The 24,308-nt window shown below is 37.0% G+C and overlaps 1 protein-coding gene across 7 annotated transcripts in view; it reads right to left on the reverse strand.

Moving 5' to 3' along the window:
• The window catches only part of App (amyloid beta precursor protein), a 199,155-nt gene that overhangs the window by 112,534 nt on the left and 62,313 nt on the right, over positions 1 to 24,308 (reverse strand). For all 7 annotated transcript variants that reach the window (XM_090348296.1, XM_090348278.1, XM_090348304.1 and 4 more), the window contains exons 3-5: positions 23,138 to 23,267; positions 6,628 to 6,740; positions 4,508 to 4,701 (exon numbers count right to left, since the gene is read on the reverse strand). In XM_090348296.1, coding sequence (XP_090204422.1) covers positions 4,508 to 4,701; positions 6,628 to 6,740; positions 23,138 to 23,267 — 437 coding nt within the window. The remainder of the gene's footprint in view (positions 1 to 4,507; positions 4,702 to 6,627; positions 6,741 to 23,137; positions 23,268 to 24,308) is intronic.

Genomic DNA, 24,308 nt, shown 5'->3' on the forward strand with positions numbered 1-24,308 from the left:
GGGACTATAAAAACCCCAGGACTACTAAAAAGAAAATATGAGGGATACCAATAAGTCTGTGCTCTTCAGTCAAATGTATAGAAATAACTATTTCCATTGAGTTCAACCAAGTTAGGAGGATTGAGGCATGAGGTAAACAAGAATGGAAATAAAGATAATTGACTGACTGCAAGTGTGAATCAGGATCATGAGGGAGCGATGAAACTCAGTGCGACATGATCAGTGTTTGGGGTGTGGATCAGGAGATCATGTTCATAGAGGAAGGGCAAAGCTAAAAGCTTATGGGCGCATTAGTTCAAAGGGAAAGATCCAATAGATAACTTTATTGCAGGTATCTGATGTACCTGATGTACAAATGAAGAGGACCATCGTTTCAGCTGACAAGCAACTTATACAGTGGTAACACTGAAGACAGGCAAAGGGTGACCAGATCATCCTGTATAACTAGGTCCTTTAGCTTATCATTATGATCACAGTATTTTGTTTCATGTGGAGAAGAAACAAACGTTAATAAAACATACATACATAAACACACATCCTGTAATTCAGCTTTTATAACAATGAAAACAGACAGGACTGAATCATCAGGGAAACTGATATCCAAGAATGTGGAGTTACTTGATGACAGTAATAAATAAACAAAGGACTCAAGGTCAGAAGAGTAAGCCGTATAGATCCATTTCCAGTAATGAGAAGAGCTGTAGGCACAGAAGGAGCCACCAACTAAGTGTTCCTTTTAAGAGATGATGATGTTTTCAATTAAGTCAAAAAGTTGGAAAGAGTATAGGATGAGAAGATTACAACCTATTAAAATCTATTCCTCCCCCCACCCAAAAAGAGGCTTTACAAGATGTACAAAACTGTGTTCAAAGGGAATAGAGAGCTAAGCAAAGACCTTTCATTCCCACTTTGATTTTAAGCCTCTTAAAGAATAATGAAATTATGTTATGTGCAGGAAAATGGATGTTAAGTGAGATAAACCAAGTTCAGAATGACATACGTAGCATGTAAAATATAAACTTAAATTAATAATAATAATAATGCATGTTGTATATAGGGAACATTTGGTGGAACCAATAGAAGGGGAAGGAAAAGAACAGAGTGCAAAGGGAGTTGAATGACAGAAGTACACATCATATATTTTATATATTTATAATATATATCTTAAAATATATTTTATACTTTAAGAATATTTTATATATACTAAATGTATAAAATATAAATATGACATAGATACATAGGTAATATAAAGAAATCCACTAAAACCTATTAAAAATAAGGAGGAAGAAGAAGGTAAGACTAAGAAAGAGAAATCTACAGGCAGGGAGTTTGGCCTAGTAGTAGAGTAGCATGCACGAAGACATGGGTTCAATTCCTCAGTACCACATATACATAGAAAAGGCTTAAGCGGTTAGAGCTCTGGCCTTGAGAAATCCCAAGGACAGTGCTCAGGCCCTGAGTTCAAGCCCCAGGACTGCCCCACCCCCCAAAAAAACCCAAACAACAACAACAATAAAAATTACATTATCTTAAGAAAGAGAAATCTAGGTACTATGAACCTGATGAAAGTGTGTGTCATTTATGCTAATAATTTAAAAAATAATGAAAGTACCATCTATAAGAATTATGAATGACAGGTCATCAACACTGACACAGTCAGAAGTACAAATCTATTACCTTGGAACTTTCCTGGGTTACTCACCATTCTATATTCTTATTTAGTATATGATCAGTTCAGTCATGGGAAATTAGCAAATCAAGTATCACAAAAGCATAAGGCCAATGTACACTGTACAACCTGAATGTTTGTTTCCCTTTTATAACAGCAGTTACATTGATATCATATGATTAGAGTTCTAGTGCCACAAATTTGTCTAAAAAGTCACTCAAACTTTCAAATCTAAATGTGACTGAGAGCTGTTTAAATAAGAACCAACACACTCTACCCACAGAAGTAGAAATTTAACCAAGATTTAGGTGACCAGCCATGATGAGGAACTCAAATAATGAATTCTATACAAAAAAGGCTCTGAAGCAAATCCTGCATCACTGATGTTTCCCCACTCTGGGAGTTGGGGGCTTAAACATTAACTTTATAAGCACTGCTCGCCTACAGTTTGCTTTTCACTTTTCTTCCTCTTATTCTATGGAATTAATACTCAGTGACACTGAGTATGATTTTTTTTCTTTTTTTTAAGACTTGGTAAAGAGAGAATACATAAGAGTTTGACTAACTAAAGGCAAGTCCTGATCAATTTAGGCAAAAGCTGCTAGCTAGAAAGAACTCCTGTAAGGCCAGGAGTTTGGCCTAATGGCAGAGTGCTTGCCTAGCATGCACGAAGACCTGGTTCGATTCCTTGGTACCACATACATAGAAAAAGCCAGAAGTGGTGCTGAAGCTCAAGTAGTAAAACAAAACAAAAACAACAACAAAAAAACCTCCTGTATTCTTACAAAATTTATGCTTTAAGTCAGGAAATATTATAGTGCAGGTCTGTGCGTTATACTTAATGTCCAGTTTGGAAATGCATCAGTGTTGCTTTTATGTAATAAATACTCAAATCCAACAGAATACTCAAGACCTTCTAGAAAAAGCCTCAAGCAGGTTGGCAGGCAGCTCTTGGGTAGGGCTTTGGAATCGGAGGCTATGGCTCTTCCCCTTTCTGGGACCAGCCCTGGTCATAATGGGACTTTGGATCATTAGCCAGTGGCCACTTCAGCCACTCAGTTTCTTTCCTCTGGCTTGGAGGCTCATAAGCTCCTGACGGTTATGGAAATGAAACCCCACCCACATGAAGATCCACTAGGAACCACTCAACCAATTATCCTGTACCTGGGGGAACCTGACTTCCCTCCTGACTAACACTCCTTTTCCCTGAGGCCAGCTAGGGTTTCAACTGAGAGGTAGAGGACTACAGAATCACAGGAGAAAAACAAAAACAAAAACAAAAACAAAAAAACCTGAAAACTAAAACAACTAGACGGATAGGGAGAGGGAGTGGCCAGCAAAGACAACTCCACTTCTTCCTACAGGACAGTGGCCCTGGCAAAGACAACAACCCTGATGACCCTGCAGACAAGCAGAGGACAGGTGCCTCTCCCTTAGATGCCAGAACAGAGGAGACTTGCCCAGAAGGGAAAAAGGGGACTCCATAAACACCAAAAGTAGGCTATCAAATTCTGAGTCCCTTCCTCACTGTCTTGATGCTAGAAATCTCTATACTCTTCTTCTTGCTGAGAAGCAGGTGTTTAGACCTTCAGAACCATTAAGTAACTTCCCACACAGAACTCCCAGCTGGGGGATTATAGTAAATCACCAATAGCCAAGAAGCTGCTATACACATCTTCTTTGGTTTCCTACTCTCATTTTCAAATACAATTTTCCTCTGTTTCAAATTTTCCTGCCTCATACTTCTTTGATGGAGGAAAAAGAGAGCCCAAGACACCTAGATGGTATCATCAGTAGGAAACATCTGATAAGACATGGGAGGAAAAAAATAGAAACCCTCACATTTGGGTGATGGCAAAGCTTGTAATAAAGCTAAGACATCTGTTAGTTCTAATCTGAAAATTCTACTTGAGTGATTTGGACATAGATGCATATCCTCCACTAAAAATAAGAATCCGGACTGTAAGGGTTAAGATCCCAAAGGAAAAAAAGGCAAAGGACATGTTCTTATAGATCACAAAAATGAAGACAGTTAAAGAACTTTAGGAAACATATCATGAGTTCTTCTACCTATGGTCCTTAAGGATAACTAAATTTTATTTTGTTTTAATTAACTAATTTTTTTTCACAGTACTGGGGACTGAACTCAAGATCTTACTCTTTGGTAGTCAATTTACCACTTGAGTATACATCCAGTCCTATTTTGCACTCGTTATTTTCTGAGGTAGGGTTTCAATTTATTCTTGAACCTTCCTGGACAGTGACCCTACTACTTAGGCTTCCCCATGTCACTAGGAATGACATGCCACTCCATCTGTGAAGATGGCGTCTGACAAACTTATTTGTTATCAAGGTTGGACTCCAATCCTAATTTCCCAGACCTCTCCCCCTAGGTAGTAGTGATTACACTCTTGATCCAGGCCCCACCTCATCCTTAACAAAAAGTTTACATGGAGTTAATAATCTGAGAAAAGTGCCTAAACAATATTTTATAGATCAGCACAGAATTATGTGATTTACTTCAGATTGCAACTCTCTGTTAGAACTACCAGCACCGCTATAATCTGAGTGGCATTTTGATCTTTATTTATGAGATTAAAGTAAGATAGATAAAATCAACTCCATGCCAGTTGATCAATCACATCAAAAAAATCAAATAGTGCACCATCATCATACCAGAACTTCAAAGTTAAGGTATTTTTCCCCCAACAGGAAACTTGGACAGGAGTGAACAGAGATTTTTTGGGGGGTACGCTCTAAAAAAGTCCATTTATAGAAGAAACCTTATGCCTATGATGCTTATGGCATCTATATAATCCAACACAGAGGGCACCTTACCTTCCATCTGCATAATCTGTGTCTGCTCCGCCCCACCAGACATCTGAGTCATCCTCTTCTGCATCAGCAGAGTCAACATTCTCACTGTCTTCAGCCAGTGGGCAGCACACAAACTCCACTCCTCGGAACTTGTCAATTCCACAGGGCAGCAACATGCCATAGTCATGCAAGTTGGTGCTCTTCTCACTGCAGGTCTACAAAGGGCAGGGGAGAGCAGAGAGGGAACAGCATGGAGGAGCTTCAGTGTAAAAAAAAAAAAACACCTCAATAGAACAATTAACACAGAGACTCAACATATTAGGGGCTAACCTTACAAGGGAAAAGACTGTTTGCTTTTTGAATGCATTTCAGAAAGGTCTTTTGCATAGATAATTTCACAAAAACACATTATACAACAGAGGTAAAGAGGTAGATGCAGGATGCACTTATGAGAGAATCTATGCTTGCTAACTTTATTGATATAGCAGGAATTTATGGACGTTCCTGATACAACCTCAACCCACTCCCACCTCCAGTCCAGATGTTTCTCTCCCTTTGGATCTGTTTAAATTCAAGACATCCAAGTCTCCTGACTCACTTCCCAGAGTAACAATTCCAGGAAGAGAAGAAATCATCCTCTGTAGCCACTACCAATCATATCTTGCAAGTCAGCAGAGATTTCTTCTTCAATCTTTTTTATTCCCGGGGATTTACTAAAATTGTACAAATCTGAACTAACAGAGAAGTCAGTAGTGATCTACTGTGACAAAGCAAAGATGAACCATTCAACACACATAGGTAAACACTGAAAACATTACAGGATGTATTGCTCATAGTTATCAGCCATTTATATATTCTAGTAGAGAAAAAATTTTCTCTTGAAAACTTAGAAAAATGAGGTTATTATATCAGATGGGGAGCTGGGATTCAAATTAAGCAGTTGTTGGCTTCAATGCTCAACAAGCTTTTCAGCCTGCAAAACAAACTTTTATATAAAGAAAACCCTATTTTATTTTAACTGATTAAAAATATAGTCTCATATAAAAACCAAAAATAATGATAATGTTAAATGAATGTTTTTTCTGCCTATGTTAAGATTACTCTATATGGTTAAGTTGAACTACAACAGAGTTTTTAAGTCCCTAATATTTTGGGCATTTTGAATTGGATAATTTACTGGAGAGGTAAGGTAGGGGAACGGACACTTGATCAAGATAGAATATTTAACAAATTTCCCCAAAAATAGCCACTGCATGTCAATAGCACTTCGTCTCTGAAATATAATTTTTTAAAAATCTCATATCTCATGTTCCTGGGGAGGAAACTGAGTACAAAATTGAACCTATCAAGATCATCTAAGAGATACATAGAACCCGAATTATTGGAAAATTATTTCACCATACGGCCAAAATTAAATTACAGTACATCTAAACTGTTTAGGAGAAAAACTTTCTGTTCAAGGGACAGAGAAATTTCCAGGGCAATGATAATTCCACAAAATGGTTATGTTCTGTTGATGTTTTTACAGAGTTTTATGATTCCACCAAAAGCAAAAGTTAGCAAAGGGTTGGATTTGGTTCTACAGGCTGATCTCCTGGGGAGAAAAAATGAAGGAGGCAGTTTGGCTTGTTGAAAATCAAGTTGGGTGGTATAAATTAAAAACAGTCTTGACTGCAACTTCCATGGGGAAGTCTACAAACTCAATCTCTGTTCCTCTGCTATATCACCCACAGTTAGCTGAGATGGAAAAAATAAAATAAAACAATACAAACTTCTGAGTGGTAAAAGAAAACAATAAAAAATAGTTTAAAAATTATATTTCAAGGTTATACCCAGTAAAGGTTATATTGTAATTATAAAACAGCACAAACATAATGAATCTTAGTGGAATCATACTTTTGAGTCCATGGAAATATTCATGACTTGAGCACTTGTGTGGACAGAGTACGAAAATGCTCTAGTTTCTGTTTGCTTCCACTGTGAACTTAAAACTGCTATGCAAAATAAAATCTATTAAAAAATCTGTGGGTGGGTTGTGGTTTTTTTTCTCTTTATAGAAACATAAGTTATCAACAATCTGTTGCTTCAAAATGCTCTCAAAACGACTCAAGTTCATGCCTAGGAAATCTTAAGACCATTACCTCTTTGGCGACAGTGTGCCAGTGAAGGTGGGTCTCACAAACATCCATCCGCTCCTGGTGTAAGAATTTGCACTTGTCAGGAACGAGCAGGGCATCGCTTACAAACTCACCAACTGAAAGAAAAAGAGTATCACTGCACATCATCCTGCTTGTAAAGCACATGGTCTCAGGACTAGGACAGGTATCACGGTTAGATGGGCTATAGCAGTATCTAAGAAGTTTACAGTTTTCAATGCTTGAACACACCAAGTCAATCAAGACACTAGTGCCTTTAGAAGGTGAAGTGCAGTAGTCATGGGAGTGTGAGTTCATGAAGGACTTTTTCAATCTTTATACTTGTGATGCTAGCAGGGCCCAGAAACAATTTCAGTAATATACATTTTTAAGCAATATTTTTAGAAATTTAAAGAATAGATTTCATAATTAAATTAATATTTCATATATCATGTGAATGCATATATATGTGGTCTTATGGTCTTTTGGTGATCATTATAGATTATCGGAAATGATAAGAAACAATAACGTAATGCAAAAATATTTTTTCACCTTTCACAGAATTACATAAAGCACAAAAAGCAAGACCCCAGTAGAGTTGGAAAATAAAAATAAAGGCCTTTCTTCCAAGGCTAGTATACCTTTCTAAAGTCAGAGAAGTAGTCATAGCTCCTAGCATAAACAGGAATGACCTAAGCCATTCCAAGTACCAAGGATAAAAGAGGCCAGAAGTAGCCCAGGCCCTCAAAATGTCCAAATTATTTGTTAATGTTAGGCAGCTGTACGTACAAATGTCCAAAATACTAAGTGATATTTTTCTATCCTATGAGCAATTATTGGAAAGATTAAACTCTCAGCCCAAGGCTATTACTATTAAATCAGTTCAAGATCAGGATCAGGTATAAGATATTCTGGTCCTCAGCATAAATGAGTTCTAGGGACATAAACCAGTTGTAAGTACCAAACAATAAAACCAAATGCACCACATTTCACTTTCCCTTTTCAGTTCATTAAGGGCTACATTATAATGCAAAGCCAAACTCACTGAGAGATATTTACTTTGACCAAATATAATGTTGTGACATTACTTATATCCCAGCAATTGCCCACTGTGTTTATAAAATGATACTGAATATTTTTTAATTTGCAAAATGTTTAACTTGAAATGATGGTCTTAAGTTTCTAATATTACGCATCACTAAGGAATGTATATATCCTAAAAGGAGATTGCTTTTTGAATGGATTAATGAGATTATTTCAAAAGCCCTCAGGAGTCATGGCAAAATAGGATGATTATTGTATTCAAATCTTAAAAATTTAACATTAAATTTAGCAATAAACTGCATAATTTGAGGGATAACAAAACATGTTATTACCTACTGAAAACATTTAGCGGCTGGGAGTTTGGCCTAATGGTAGAGTGCTTGCCTAGCATGCACGAAGACCTGGGTTCGATTCCTCGGTACCACATACATTAAAACAAAAAAAGCTAGAAGTGGTGCTGTGGCTCAAGTGGTAGAGCTCTAGCCTTGAGAAATCCCAAGGACAGTGCACAGGCTCTTAGGTTAAGCCCCAGGACTGGCAAAAAAAAAAAAAAAAAAGAAGAAAGTAAATAAATAACTTTAAAATTTAGTAAGAAAAACAAGAGCTTTATCTTCTCACACATTGATATCCCTTCTTATGTTTAACAAGAGCTTTATCTTTTGTGTGATCATTGTTCTTGATATACTATGTTATTTCTCTTCTCTTTTTTTGCCCATTGGTTAATCTCATATTGTTACTGTATCTGACTTTATAAGTTACCTGGTATACTATATATACCTTTATTTGTTTGAAATAGGAAAGGGAAGGGGGGGAACAAGATGGTTGAGAGGGGATGAGGGGAGGGAGATGGGGTATGAGAAAGGGTATCAATGTGTGAGAAGTAATGCACCTATGACCTGGCAAATGTAACTGTAACCCCTCTTTATATCCCCCCGACAATAAAAGAAAAATAATAAAAAAAAATGTGTGTGCCCAGTACTCAGGCAGGGCTTTGCTTACTCACTTGGCTTTTTTGCTCATATAGATTTTTCTTTTGGACTATCTTTGGTTTTTTGTTTTTTGTTTTTTTTTTTTTTGTTTTTTTTTTTTGCAGAGTAGAATTATGTCTCAGATTTTATTTTCATTCACTTTGACTATTTGTTTTTTTTTTATTGTCTGGGTGATATACAAAGCGGTTACATTTACATCCATCCAGTAGTGGATACACTACTTGAACATTGTTACCAGCTTGGACTATCTTTGAACTGCAATTATCAGATCTTAGCCTCCCAACAGCTAGGATTATACCATCAGCACCCAGTTGAAGTAGTTTTTACAAACTGGCTTAACATAGTTAGGATGGCTAATATCTAATAAAAAGAATTCTTTTTAAAAATCAATGCTAGGGCTGGGAGTTTGGCCTAGTGGTAGAGTGCTTACCTAGCATGCAAAAATACCAGGGTTTGATTCCTTGGCATCACATACATAGAAAAAACCTGGAAGTGGTGCTGTGGCTCAAGGGTAGAGCTCTAGCCTTGAGAAAAGCCCAAGGACAGTGCTCAGGCCCTGAATTCAAGCCCCACAACTGGCAAAAAAATAAATAAATAAATAAAATAAAAAATAAGACCCAGGGGCCAGTGGCTCATGCCTGTAATCCTAACTACTAAGGAGACAGATCTGAGGATCACTGATTGAAGCCAGTCCAGGCTGGAAACTCCATAAGACTCTTAGCTCCAGTAAACTACCCAGTAAAAGCCAGAAGTGGTGCTGTGGATCAAGTGGTAAAGTGCTAGCCTTGGCACAAAGAGGGTCAGGGACAGTGCCCAGGCTCTGAGTTTGAGCCCCAGGAGTTGGCAGGGGGTACACTGGAAATCCTCTGTACTTCCTGCTCAAATTTTATGTGAATTTAAAACTACTGTGGCAAATAAAGGTTTTCATAACAAAAATTTGTTTCCAAAGTTCCCATATACAGCCACATAGACTTATAATACAACCTGCTTATTCAGTTTTTTTTTAAGTGAAAAAAATTCTTATCAGAATTCAGGTGAAAGAGACCGAAGACCAAATAAACCATGTTTTATAATAAGAACTCATTATATTTCTAGTCACATAGAATTTTACGAAATTTAGCATCATTTAATCCAAGTATCTATCAGTACACGTTTTATATGTTTATTGATAACCATACAATCTGGGTTCCTAGAGAAGCAATTCAAATTTCATATTAAAAACACATGCAAAACACAAGGAAATTCCAATGGAGAGAGACTTTTCCAAGCTAGAGAACAAAAAAATTTGGTTTCTTGTTTCTTGCTTTGGCAGATGAACAATAATGTCAGATTCAATAGGGATTCTGCAGGCCTCCATCCTCTGGCTCTTTGGTGGTCTTTGAGAGGACTGCCTAGCTCAAATTACCTCATCTCACAGATGGAGGGGAATAATATCCCAGGTCAAGTGGCTATCCCACAGAGCCAACTGGCAGCAGAAACTTCAGGTCTCTGGCTCTCCATCCAGTTAACTCAACTCCATTCATTTAAACTTTTGTCAAAATGGTGTGTTTGGGGCTGGGAGTTTTGGCCTCGTGGTAAAATGCTAGCCTAGAATGCATGAAGACCCAGGTTTAATTCCTTGGTACCATATACATAGAAAAAAATCCAGAAATTGTACTGTGGCTCAAGTGGTTGAGCACTTGCCTTGAGAAAGCCCAAGGACAGTGCTCAGGCCCTGAGTTCAAGATTTAGGACAGGCAAAAAAAAAAAAAAGTACTGACAGATGAATTTCTTAGATGGAAGACACCAGATGGTAAACACTAAGTAGATCAAGATAAGCTATGAGAAGTGAAAGCTTCAAGTGTCACTTATATTCATTCTGACTTATTCAAGTAAACAAAATTCAGGCACCCATATAGAGTATGTTCATACACAGCAATGGCAGGATGTACATGAGACAGAAAGTGTCTGATCCAGACTGTAAATAACATGGACATTAAACTAATGACATCAGTACAAAGGACAGATTAAAAAATCAAAATGAAACAAATTTTTAAAAAATTGTTAGCAATTTTATTGTTTTAAGGAAGACTCATATAGGTAGGGGCTAGCAATTCTGGTACCACCAGGTATGTAAATAAATGAATGTTAGGAGCCAGATGTCTTGATGAAGGGGTGCAAGAGGAGGGAGAGATCAGGGTGAATACATTCAACTTTGTATACTTACAGTAGATATAGACTTATTTAAAGATCTGGGTAATACAAAGTGAAAATGCACTCTTTGCAAAATGGCAGAAAATATGTATGTAAGATCGGGGAAGAGGGTGTTTGAGATGGGGAAGAGAGACTCAAATGACCACTTCACCTCTTTATACTAAAACAACACAACCCCAACAGAGCATGAGAAAATTCCAGCAAAAAGGCACCTTTCAAAGTTCCTGTGTAGTTCTCAAAACTATTATAGAAAATAAAGTCTATTTTTGCAAAATAATAGTAATGAAAGCCAGAATGTAAAATTTCCCATAGGAGGCATATAATCATTTGCTTAACCTTCTATATGGCAAATATCATGTAACCCTTTCATTAATTACAATAAAAAATATTTAAAAAGAGGGTTAAAAAACAAAACATAACAACAACAACAACAAAAACCCTTCTTAACCCAGTTTCTCATCTATGCCATCTATTTTTTTTTTAATGCCATCTATGCTAAATAAGACAGACACTGTTTAGAGATTTTTTTTTTCTTAGCAAAACGATTTTGGAACATGATATGTACCAGTTAAGATGTTTTAGAAACTTCAAGAGTTTAAAAATAAGCACACATATGTCAACAATACAGGAAATTCTTTACAAACTTAGCTTTGTCTTAGGAATCTAAACTAACTGCTTATAGAATTCAGTTTTCCTTTCCAAATGAGGGCCTCAGGCCTGCAGAAATTCCTGTCTAAGTAACAGGAGGAGCTGGATAAATTCTGGGGCCTGACTTCCAGCCTAGCTTGCTACCCAGTAGAACACTACAACATTGCACTGATTCTAAATACTGAAATGACTTCAGCTAACATGTGATTTTCTTGTTGTCTTTTTCTGACTGCACTAATTATTACTGATATTCTTGATTTAACCAGTCTCAGCCGTTTTTCTTTTCTTAGTACTTTCCAAAAACTGTTCCACTGTGTCACAAGCTTCCCCATCCTAAGATGTCCAACTCCAATGTACTTTAGTCACCTGGGCCCAGCCTGGAACTTAATTCTCCCTCTGGTCCCATGTCCTAGATCTAATTTTTATGTTCTGGGATTGGCCTGAAAACAGGTCTCCCCAGAGTGGTTCACAGACCACATTTGCAGAAATGTGTTTTGAGCAAGACTTCCCAAGTTTTCTCAAGAATGTAAATCAGCCAGGGATCACAGTAGACCCTCAACCCCCAACTTCTAAGGATGAGTACATCCAGAATGTAACAATCTGCTCTCTAGGCTACCTTAATCGCACACTGAACAATGCAACCCTAGGATTCCATCTGGTATTACCATGAGCACTATTTGTCAGCAAGCTGTCTCTTCTTCCACTCACTTTTGCAATTCTCATTTATGGGCATGTTACTAATGCAGATGCAGAAAGATAAGTAAAGTTTCCTTCAGAATGGATTCCCCCATTTAGCTTCATTTAGCCCTTCTTGTGAGATGAGTGGAAAAGAAGACACAGTAGAGACTTCTCTAAATTACCATTGTTTCTTGAAGACATTAAGAATCCCCCATGGCTGCTTTCTGCAAATACTTTTCTGTCTTTTTACCATATTAAGAAATTCAATGCCAGATAGACATTTAAAGATGTAATTAATTAAAATTACATGTGGGTCTTTACAAGAAACCACATAATTGCTTACAAAATACCAGCCTGGCTGATGTATACTGGGGCATGCAAACCACCAGTTATTAGCAAAACCATAAATCACATGGGGAGGTAAAACACACGGCAGGCTTTTCCATATGCTCTATTCAGAAATCCATGTATGAGGAAGGCTATCATCTGATAGGAAGAGGTTCTTTCATACATAAAGTTCCCCTGGAGCAGTGGGCTATCACTTACCAGCCCCTGACTTGTTCTTTCCAGCCCTTTCCATTTGGGCCAGAACTTGCCATCAGCAACTCTTCTTCCAAGGTCAATGACAACAAATGTGTTGCTCAAGTTCCCAACCCGCTCTACCTAATCACCGTCTTCCACTGCACAGCACATCCTCTACATTTTTCATTTTCTTTCCCTCTCATGTCCTCATTTTTGTAATAATTCTGATCACAGTGAGAAAGGTTAAGACCTCTATTCTCTGTTCTTTGCCCTCTGCCACTCAGAAATACCATCCAAGGCTAGGGATTCAGCAGTGTCCTCTACTCTCTGTTTTTGCCTTTCACTTGACATTTCTAGTCATTTGATAGAGGCTTCTAGTTAGAGGCTATTGCTTTTAGCAAATACAACAGAATCAAATACACAGCTAAATTGCCAAATCCAAAGACTGTACCAAAAGAGTAATGGTCCATTGCTCATTAGATCAAGCTATGAGAAGAAGAGGGGAAAAAAAAAAGGTTACTGCAACTGAGCAAAAAAGAAAGTGAAGAAGAAATAAGGGCATGGTACTTAACATTGGCAAACATCTTTTACCAGGTATTTATTAAAACATTGATGTATCTTTCCAAAGCTCTGTTAAAATAGAAAAATAAGCTGGGCTCAGTGGCTCACACCTATAATCCTAGGTACTCAGGAAGCTGAGATCTGAGGATCACAGTTCAAAGCCAGACTGAGCACTAAAGTCCATGAGACTCGTATCTCCAATTAACCACCAGAAAACTGGAATTGTTTTGTTTTGTTTTTTGGTTGGTCATGGGGCTTGAACTCTGGGCCGCACTGTCCCTAAGCTCTTCAACTCAAGGCTACAGCTCAACCCTTGGGCCTGGGTGCTGTCCTTGAGCTTTTCATATCACTCTACCCGTTGGGCCACAGCGCCACTTCCAATTTTCTAGTAGCTAGGATTATAGGCGTGAGCCACTGCAAAAACAATTTTTTTTAAATAGAAAAATAAAGTATCAAAATTACCTAGCAATAAGGAAACATAATATTTCATACAATAAAGACAATATATTATGATACAAGTTCTTCAATTAAAATATCTTAGAAATTACCCATATTCCTTCATGTCCTGTTTTTAAAAATATATACTTTTTCAATTGGGAAAATGCTAGGTAAATTACAAACTCTTCTGTGACCATGTCACTCTGGACTTGGAGTTTGATCCGAAGATATATAAACAAGACTTAGTTCCATTATTGTAAATCAATTTGCTAGGGTTTACCAATCCTCAGTGAGTGGAAATAATTGAATTTCTGGAGTTCTCTGGAATAAGGTTTGGGCAGTAAGTAACTATATCTAAAGTTTCAAAAGGTAGGTCTACAATCATTCTTTAACAAAGAAATAAAATACAAAGAAAAGAAAAATATTCCCTTGGGAATTCTGATTCACTTCTTTAGTCTATTGGTTTATGAAAGGCACTGAGTTCTTTGACTCCACTACTGATATCCAATAAAAACCAAGCAGTACTTCCAATGCCTGATGACGGAACATACAGGTAACAGTTATCATTAAAGTTTTAAGTGTGAAGGGTTGTGTAGTCTATTTAGTTTATTCATAACTAGGAAACAAAGTAAAAAAAATAATAAAGGCTCTACATCTAATAGTTAAAGCACATGTGCAATTTGAGACCGATTAGACCTTTCTCAATAACATAAGTATAAAAACTATTTCCAAATTAATTAAAATCCCCTGTCATTTTAGCTCAATGAGATCAAGGTTCTTCTTCAATCTGGTCATTTTCTCTTATCACTACCATTTCAATCATAGATGGAAATGGAAATTTCTGTTCCCTTTGCTACTTTTCTGCTTGAGTGGAGTTGATAATGAAAACGTCTGCTCTTCTCAGACAGAGCACATGTGTCATTCAAATTCTATTCACCAGACAAAGAGAGAATGCATTTGTTTAGATGCAAACTCACTTAAATATTCATCCTTCCAGGCTGCAGCACACTCAAATTCTCTCCAGTAATAAAGCAAGGCATCAAATAAAGGTGCACTCAGGCTTCAAACAGCTCCACACTGCACCCACCCTCTGCACACACAGTCCGCCCCCTTCTTCCTTTCCAAGCTGTGAACTCAGCCAGAAGATGGTGGAACTGTGCCAAACCCCATTCCATTACCCCAACGTCTTCCAGGTCATCAACACAAAGTCACATGAAAGGCCAACTTCAGTTTTCCTCTCCAGAGAGCATTTTGAAGAGCAAGCATTCCAGGCAAGCAGAAACATAGCCTTTAAATCAAAGTAAGTTTTAAATTGTTTCACCAAGTAAAGTCCTGCCACACATAGTGGCATGCAAAGTATCTGCAGAAGGCAAGGCTCTCATTTTATATTAAACATTCAGAAATGAGGAGGATTGTATTTACAAGGGTTCCCCTCCTCTCAAATAATATAATTTCTGTCTTTTATTAAAAACTAGAATGAAAACTAGAATGTACATTAAGGAAAAACTTTAGTCAGGGTTTAAATTATTTAATCTTTTTTTTTTTTGACAAAAGTTGAGGAAGAATGTGACTTGAATAAGAATAGCGGGGTAGTGGAATGCTGTAAAGAAAGTGTAAGTGATTTAACCTTTTTGGGGGGCAAAAGCAGATTTTCTAGCACACAATGCTAGACTGTCAGATTTCCATCATTTTAGCTAAAAGTAAATAATCTTAAAGTAATAGTTAAATGAGATAGGAAGGACAATGAGCAAAAAGTCAGTTCCCTCTTTTGTGTGGATCCTTGTCATTGCATGATTTTCTACATGTTTGTTTCATTTGGGGCTTTTATTTGTCAAGTATCTTTTAATCACAAAGCCTTAGTTCTTAAATTCTTAGAATGGAAGAGACAGATGCCTATATAATCCCTGGGAAAAATGCTTGTTTGTTGCTCTTTCTGTACTGGGCCTGGGACTTGAACTCAAGAATCTGGGCTCTGTCCTTGAGCTTCTTTTGCTCAAGGCTAGTGCTCTACCACTTGAGCCCCAGCTCCTTTTCTGACTTTTTTGGCAGTTATTGAAAATACGATTCTCCCTAAGTTTCCAGCCCAAGCTAGCTTGGAATGGCAATCCTCAGATCTCGGCCTACTGAATAGCAACAATTAGAAAGCTGAGGCACATGTAAGTGCCCAGCTGGAAATGTGTGTTTTGAAGACCATGTATGGTAATCTGAGTAAAACAGATGATGTATTGAAAAGTAAATAGTCATACCAAGTAAGAACAAAGGACATCTTTGATAACGAGTCTCATGGGCAAAGAAATACTTGCCAACCATAACAACAAATAATTGGTAATCTGTGTTTGTAAGCACTTCTTTTTTCCTAAAGCAGACAAAGCAAGTTTATTTAAAAGTGTAAATAAAGTAGTGAAAAATCTCTAGAGTGGGCCCCAAAAGATGAGTCCAGCACTCGTCATCTATGCATTTAAGCCAGCTCTTCATCTGACAGTATTCCTACATGAAGCACTTTTCTGGTGGTTTGCCTTCAGATAATTAATCATTATAATTTATAATATGGGTATAATGTCTCTTCACACTGTAAGATAACTCTAGCAATACTATAACATCTTTAAAAAATATTTCCAAGTAATCTTATGTTTAAGAATGTAAAAGACTATTTAAAATCAAATTTTAAGATATATTCAATTGTATATTGCCATGTCAAATAAAGTCAAAATTAGGACATAATTGATTTTGTTTGTTTGTTTATCTGTTGCTGTTTTGTTTTCTTGGTCATGGGGCTTTAACTCTGGGCCTGGGCGCTGTCCCTGAGCTCTTCACCTCAAGGCTACTGCCCTACACCTGGAGCCACGGCCCTACCTCCCATTTTCTAGTGATTAAATGGAGCTAAGAATCACAAGTCCTTTAGTGCCTGGGCTGGCTTTGAACCATGATCCTCAGATCTCAGCCTCCTGAGTAGCTAGGATTACAAGCATCACATAAATATTTTGTAGGGATTTAATCTTGATTGATTTTATTCTTGTATATCAGTTGGCAGAAGAAAAAATAACAAAGGAAAGCAAAGTAACAACAACAATAACTGGGAATTTTGGAGAAAGCTCAGTATGAGGTTAATTTCTGCATCCACAAGTAGTGTCTCCATTAGCTTCATTCAAATTTAATTACACAAAATCAAGGGTCCTGAAGATTTAATAAGAGCTAAGAATAATCCTATTTTTTATTTCAGATATATTTTAAAAATCCCAAGTAGTATTCAACAATAAATAGAAAAAGATATATTTCCCATGATCATATCATCTGTATTAGCCTAAGAAGCTTGGCTTTGTTTTAGTGAGAATTTTCTTTTGTGGTGGTGAGGATAGAACCGATTTAGTCATACATAACTATCCCCATTTAGTCATACATAAATATCCCCAAGCTTACCATTTATTAAGATCCAGGACATCTAAGATATAAGCTAAGAGCCACTACTTTCGCAGGTCACATTAAGTGAACTCTTGATGCCACAGTAAGAAGCCAGGTCTCCAATGTACAATAACTCAGGGATTATCAGTCCAGTTCTTTGGGAAACCAGTGCACTTACGCAGTCTCCTACCAACTACTGTATGAACATGAAAAGGCTAAGAGGGAGAGTGATGAAGGGGATGAGTCTGACCCAGGTATCTTGTGCACATATATGGACATATAAAAATGAAACCCTTTTGTATGACTAATTAATGCTAATAAAATGGAAAGATGAAGTACAGCTGTGGATCCAGTGACAGAGCTCTAACATTGCCCAGTAATAGTGCCTAGGTCCTGAGTTCAAGCCAACAGGACTAGCACTCCCCCCTCAAAAAAAATGCAAAAAAAGTTATTCAATCTGCATAGAATTAGAGGCATATTGTGGTAAAAGAGATAAAGAAAGCCTTGGACAAAGTAAATTTAAATTTGAGTTTGTGAAAAATGGAAGAGGTGGAGAGTAACAGTATCAAAGATGTGCCTAAAGAATGATTTTCTTCTCAGTATGAACTAGAATAAGTACAGGGGAAGCAAAGAAGACTAGCAGGTGTAGGTATATGAAATAAGTGGGTATCTTAGGTGATTTAGCACAATAATTTCATACACAAAATAAATGAAACCATAGTGGAGGCTCATACATTTTTCTGAGCAGCAGATAAACAAAATGAATCATTGTCTTTCCAAACTGAAAATGTGACTTGCCTAGTGTTCCAAATTTAAACAATCAGCCATTTTAATTGATTCTAATTACCTCATTTTCCCTCGGTACAACCAGCAGAAACTATTGCCCCTAGAATCTCCATGCACGTGTTTTAGAATTTAGCCTCTTAATTTTCTCTACAAGTTTCCAAGGTCCACGTCATGGTCACATGTTACACTCATACCATTATCTTCCTACCTTCCATGCCTATGGTGATCCATCATCTTATTTTATATAAAAAAATCTCTGTAACATCTGGTCATAAAGCAGAGTACCAATGAAGATTGGACATTTGACCAGATTTGTCAGGAAAGAACCTTGGGGAAGATGTGTCCAGTTTTGGCCAATTTGAGGTACCCAAACACCAACAAATTAATAGAAAGTGACATGTCTTCAGAGGAAAACCAGTTAGGACAACAAACTTCCACACTTACACAGGAAAATGCTGCCCTATATTCTGTAAAATGGGCACAAGGTAATTTTATATTATGTAATGAAAAGTTATAGTCACGTTACGCATAGGTCTATTATATACATTTTAGTTTTAGTCAACTCAAAGATAGTAAATTAAGACATTATTCCCAGTTATTGGACTTGTAACTTGTATTGATAACATTAACATTATATAAATCAGCATTTATTATTTATAGACTTTGTAAATTTAATTATTAATCTCCCCATAGAAGGGGGAGATATGTAAATCACTGACTACCAACTCATTTAGCTGACTTTCATGCTACTCTCCCTATTTCTAACTCTGGTAAATGCCCATCTTCCTGATTTTACCCTGTTATGGGATAAATTATTTCATATACAAGCTTTCTTCCTTCCCTTCTCACCAACATACATGTAGTATCATCATGTATTTCTTAATTGCATTGGGACAAATGACAGTTTGTTCTTTTGAAAAAAAAACGAAAAAACCTGATAAAAGCTTGAACACAGCTGTGTGCAGTGGCTCACTCCTACAGTCCTAGCTACTCAGAAGGCTGAGATCTGAGGATCAAGGTTCAAAGCCAGTCCAGGCACAAGAGGACCTGAGACTCTTATCTCCAAATAACCCCTAGAAAATGGGAAGTGGGGCTTGGCTCAAGGGTAAGGCAGTAGCCTTGAGCTGAAGAGCTCAGGAAGAGCACCCAGGCCAAGTTCAAGCCCCAAGACCTACCAAAAAAAAAAAAAAATCTTGAACATAAAAGTGCTACAATTAAGAGACCCTTAGGTCCCTGAAAAATATGTGCCTACAAGAGCAAGGAAGTTTTTGTATGACTTCAGCCAGCTTTTCCTCTTCTCTGTTTTTCCTTTGCTTTCTGATTAGAAGTAGAGTGGTGCTGCTGCTACATGCTTCAATTCTGATGTGCTACCTCACCACAGTCCCACAAGCAATGTGCAAAACAATTATGGACTAGAATCTACATAGCCTTTCTCTTTATAAGTTGACTGTCTTAGGTATTTCATTACAATATCAGAAAGCTGACTACGGCAAAATTGATTATTCCTGGAAATGATGTATTTTTGTCTTTTAAATCTTTAGATTTTCTTTAGTAAAAAAATAGCACTTACCCTATTTAAAACTATGTCTCACTGCTTTACACATTCACCAGTCCTATATCTCTTCCAAACTCTGGGAGAGAATTCTAAAATCACATTAAGTCCAGGTTAGTTCTCTGAGATAGATAATATATCTGGTGCCATTCTGTTCTGGATTGCCTCCTTCTGAAACCCTCCCCATTTCTCTCCTGCAATCTGTACTGTCTACCCCTCAGACTGCTATGATAATTGTAGACATTGACAGACAGCTACAAAAGAAAATCTGTTTGTTCTATAATTTTACTTAAAAAAACTGAAAATTAAGATGAATTGAATATCTTTAATTTCTCATTTTGCCATCCTTCAAGAGCTTTCTGGTCATTAAAACTTACATATGAGAAACATCGTCATTGTGAAATGGAACGCTATGACATTTTTAGATAGTAATTCTTTATACTCAAAATTTTCTTTTAGATTATACTATTGACTTTGCCCCTATAAATAAACAGTAATTTATCTTATGCACTGAACCTTGCTTTGCTAGGCAAAGGCAAGTGTACATATGTGCCAATTCAGCAGTGGATTGTTAATCCATAAAGAAGTCATTCAAACAGAAAAGGTTTAAAAGGTTTTGCAAGAAAATAATTCTGCCTGACGGATAATAAATGATTTGTTTTGCATTCTACATAGAGTACTTCATTTGGTTTTACCAAAAAGCAAGGAATGAAATGAGAAAAAACAACTTGGGAAATCAGTCTTCAACATCAAAGTAGCCACTACAACCTGATATACCTTTGCCATGTCAATAAGGAGTGTAAGATACTACAGAGCAAGTATGCCCAAGACAAACACAGGGTTTAGAGAAAAATAATGCAGTAGAACACTGGTTCCTTCATCCACAGAGAAGTAGGGAGTGTTGCATGCCAAGCATAACAGACATTTTTTTTCTCTTCAAGGTTAACTTTATCTTTGCAGCATGTTTAAGACAATAATATTTTGTTTCTGAAGTCTCTTCTTGTGAGAATTAAGCTCAGTATAACTTTTTTATCGAAAGGATGTATTTGGATACAGTCAGAGATTTGAGGGAGTAAATTAGATTAATGCTAAACAGTAATTTTTTTTCAAGGAACAAACACTATGCAAGAATGTGATTATTGCCACCAGAGCACAAAACAGCACTCATCATCCTACACCAAGGCTGTAGTTGTCACCTTTACCAGCATACTATCTGTGGCGGCTTTTGAAAATGTTAGTTTACTGACTCTAATTTGCAGCCATTCTTACATAATTCAGTTTTACAAATCTGCTGATAGTTGTTCTAATATAATTTTTTAATAATGTAGGAAACACTACATTTGAAATCAAGACATAGTAGGCTCTACTAGGTTATAGTTCAGATGTTCCCACACAGTAGTTTAAACTTGACCATTTTATACCTATGAAGGACCACAATAGAATTAAGCCTATTTGCATGATCGATAAAAGATTAAAACAGTTGCTTTACATAATTACAAGAGGCTTGATAACATGATAGATACTAGAATGAGACATAAGGAAAAATGGATGGCAGAGAAAAAGAAATGAAAAGAGCATAGAAAATTAAAATGATGTGAGTAGTACTGGGACTTTCCATTAGTGTAAATAAAATGTACCTATGCGTTATATGCCCATACTTTTCAGTTCTCTTTCCCAAAAAGGCATAAGGCACATATTATGCCTGTGTAATACTTCTGTTTGATGATTTTGGAAAATTTGCCACTACCTAAGAAATAAGCAATGTCTACATTCTTAAAATATAAGCCCAGTAGCAAAACAATGTCCTAGTAGGATCCATTTCAGCTGCAAAGAAAAAAGACCAAGGATTTACAAAATGAGAAATATGATAAGCAATTTAAGTAAGTTAAAGCCTGAAAATGAGTGTGTGGCTCAAGTGGAAGAATGCCAACCTACACGGAGTGAAACAAGAACAAGAAACCCTGAGTTTAAGCCCTATTATCAGCCAAAATAGGTTAAATCCCCACTGCAAATACTTAATAATTTTGTCAACATGCTTACTTTGTATTAGAGGCAAACCCAGATATCTGAAATTTACTAAATATGTAACAAGTGAACAGACTCCTTGAAAATTATATGTCTAGCTGGGTTCTTCTATGGCTCACACTTATAATCCTACCTAGTCAGTAGCCTGAGATCTGAGAATCTTATTCAAAGCCATAAGGCCTAGAAAGCCTGTGAAACTCTTACCTCCAACTATCAGAAAATCTAGAGCTGTGGCTCAAAGTGGTAGAGCATTAGCCTTGAGCAGAAAATCTCCAGGGCAGCACTCAGGCCCTGAGTTTAAGCCCCATGACTGACTGTTGCCTCCAAACATTCCCCATACCCCAAAGCTACTTCTATATCAGAAGGGTCCAGAATCTCCTCTAAAGATAAAAGGAAAATCTGGTACTTGTTATAGGTAAAGCCAGAGGAAAAATTAACTCCTTCCCAGTCTTTCACATTATTTGGGCATTTATGGGTTTCTATTTTTCTTTGCTCATGTCCAACCCTGTACATTTCTGTAAACATTTGCCAGTAAAATAGTTTTCTTCTCTCTCTCCCTCCCTCCCATCCTTCCTTCCTCTTTATCGTGTGTGTGTGTGTGTGTGTGTGTGTGTTGTGTGTGTATGTGTGTGTTGATTGTGTGTGTGTGTGTGTGTGTGTGTGTGTGTATGCTAGTACTAGGACTTGAATTTAGTGCCTGGGCACTGTCCCTTACCTTTTGCACTTAAGGCTGGTACTTTGCCACTTCAACTACAACTCTGCTGTTCTTTTTCCTGGTTATTTAGAGATAATAGTCTTAAGAGATTTCTTTTTTATTTTTCTGTCTGGCATGGCTTTGAACTATAATCCTTAGATCTAAGCCCTTGAGAAGCCAGGATTATAGATATGAGCCACAAATGCCCAGCATTTTTGCAGATGATCTGACAGTGTGGCCTTAGCTGCTACTTAGATGAGTGATGTAAAGATCTGACACTGCAGAAGCATCAACTGGTAAAACATACAAATTTTCTCTGGAATTTCTTCCAGTAGCTCTTGCATATATGACTTCAAAGTTCAGTTTAAAATTGGATACCCAGACCCAAACCAATTATTCCAAACAATTGTGAAGCAATTATGATCTAAATAAAACAACATCTAACTCTGAGGTCACTTCTGCTATGACATACAAGTGACATATCAATTATTATGTACAACAAGGCACGCTCAATTACCTAATTCCTGTTTAATAACATTCTAAAGAAAAAAGTATCCAAAACACTTCTATATAACAGGCAAGTAAGAATGGCAAGAATCAAATTATTACAAGGCTTGTCACACTCAATAAACTAAGGCATGATTGATTTAATCAACTAGGATGATGTGTGTGCATTGTTTTCTTGGCATAGTTACTATATTAGTTTGACATACACATTTGCTGGAGTCAGTGACCCACTACAGAATTTTCTGGGAATATGAGTTCCTGATAAGAGTATTTAAATAAGACGTAACTATGTATTATTCTTTTAGAGCCTTTATATTTGCTAGATAGAAATACAGATACTACTTTTAGGTTATTTTTCATGATTTTCAGTCCACAGTAGGCTGATGTGACACCCATGATGATGCCTCCATCATCTCAGTTGATTTAACCATTATCAGAGCACGTTCACAATCACATCCATTACAGGGCTGCCTGGCTTACCTAGGCAGCGGTAGGGGATCACAATGTGTGTGTGGGTCTTGCACTGCTTGCGGCCCCTTTTGCACCAGTTCTGGATGGTCACTGGCTGGTTGGCTTCTACCACATTGGTGATCTGCAGTTCAGGGTAGACCTGGGGGAGCACACAAGAGAAAACTGTTATTCTTGGCTGGGACTGACATGGATAAGACCCAAGTACCATCTACACTATTATAAGATACTTCTATCTTGTAAAAGTTATGTTTGCTCTACCTCTGACCAAGCAAAAGAAAGTCAATGTAAAGCAAAGGGGACAGATAAGAAAGTATCTAATCATTACAGTCAGAGAATTTAAAATGTGACTTGAATTTCATTCCCCTACTCCCCCAAGGAAGAAAAAGAGAAAAGGAAAGGAGGGATTCTTAAAAGCATAGGGTTAACCAGAAACTGATGGCTCATGTCCATAATCTTAGCTATTAAGGAGGCTGAGATCTGAATTCAAAGCCAACCCAGACAGGCACATCTGAGGGACAATTATCTACAATTAATCAGCAAAAAGCCAGAAATGGAGGTGTGGCATAAATGGTAGAGTGCTAGCCTAGAGCAAAAAAGTCAAGAGAAACTGTGAGGCCCTGAGTTCAAATCCTAGTTTCAACACCCCCACCCATACACAGCATAAGGTTATAGTCAAATAAGCTGGTATGAAAATCATAGGCTATAATGATCTAAATAAATGTTGAAGGAGATATGCCTAGGGATTTTATTCTTACTTAAGTTCAACCTATGCCTATCTCATTAGCTAAACGTTATATACAGAATATGGCATATAACAAGCCTTCTGTATTAAAAAGGAAGTCTTGTTATTCAAAGTAGTTTATACAAACATGTCAAAACCTTTTCAATGATATTATTTAGATAAAGAACTGTACTGATTACTATTACTATTAGAGTTTACTGAGTAGTTGAAATGTCAAACTCAATAAACTAAATCATATTTGTGAAATGTCAATTGTTATTTATTAATAATGGGTAGAGGCTTGAAATATAAACATAAAATGGATAGCTTAAGTAAGCTGTTCTGGTCAACTGGTATAGCAATGTGGAATAAATTCAATGGCTGAAGAATATGCTAGGAGAACACACACACACACACACACACACACACACACACACACAGGTACACACATGCAGCTAA

This window comes from Megascapheus bottae, chromosome 1, assembly GCF_031878675.1.
Source record: "Megascapheus bottae isolate mThoBot1 chromosome 1, mThoBot2.hap1, whole genome shotgun sequence".
Classification (NCBI taxonomy): Eukaryota; Metazoa; Chordata; class Mammalia; order Rodentia; family Geomyidae; genus Megascapheus; species Megascapheus bottae.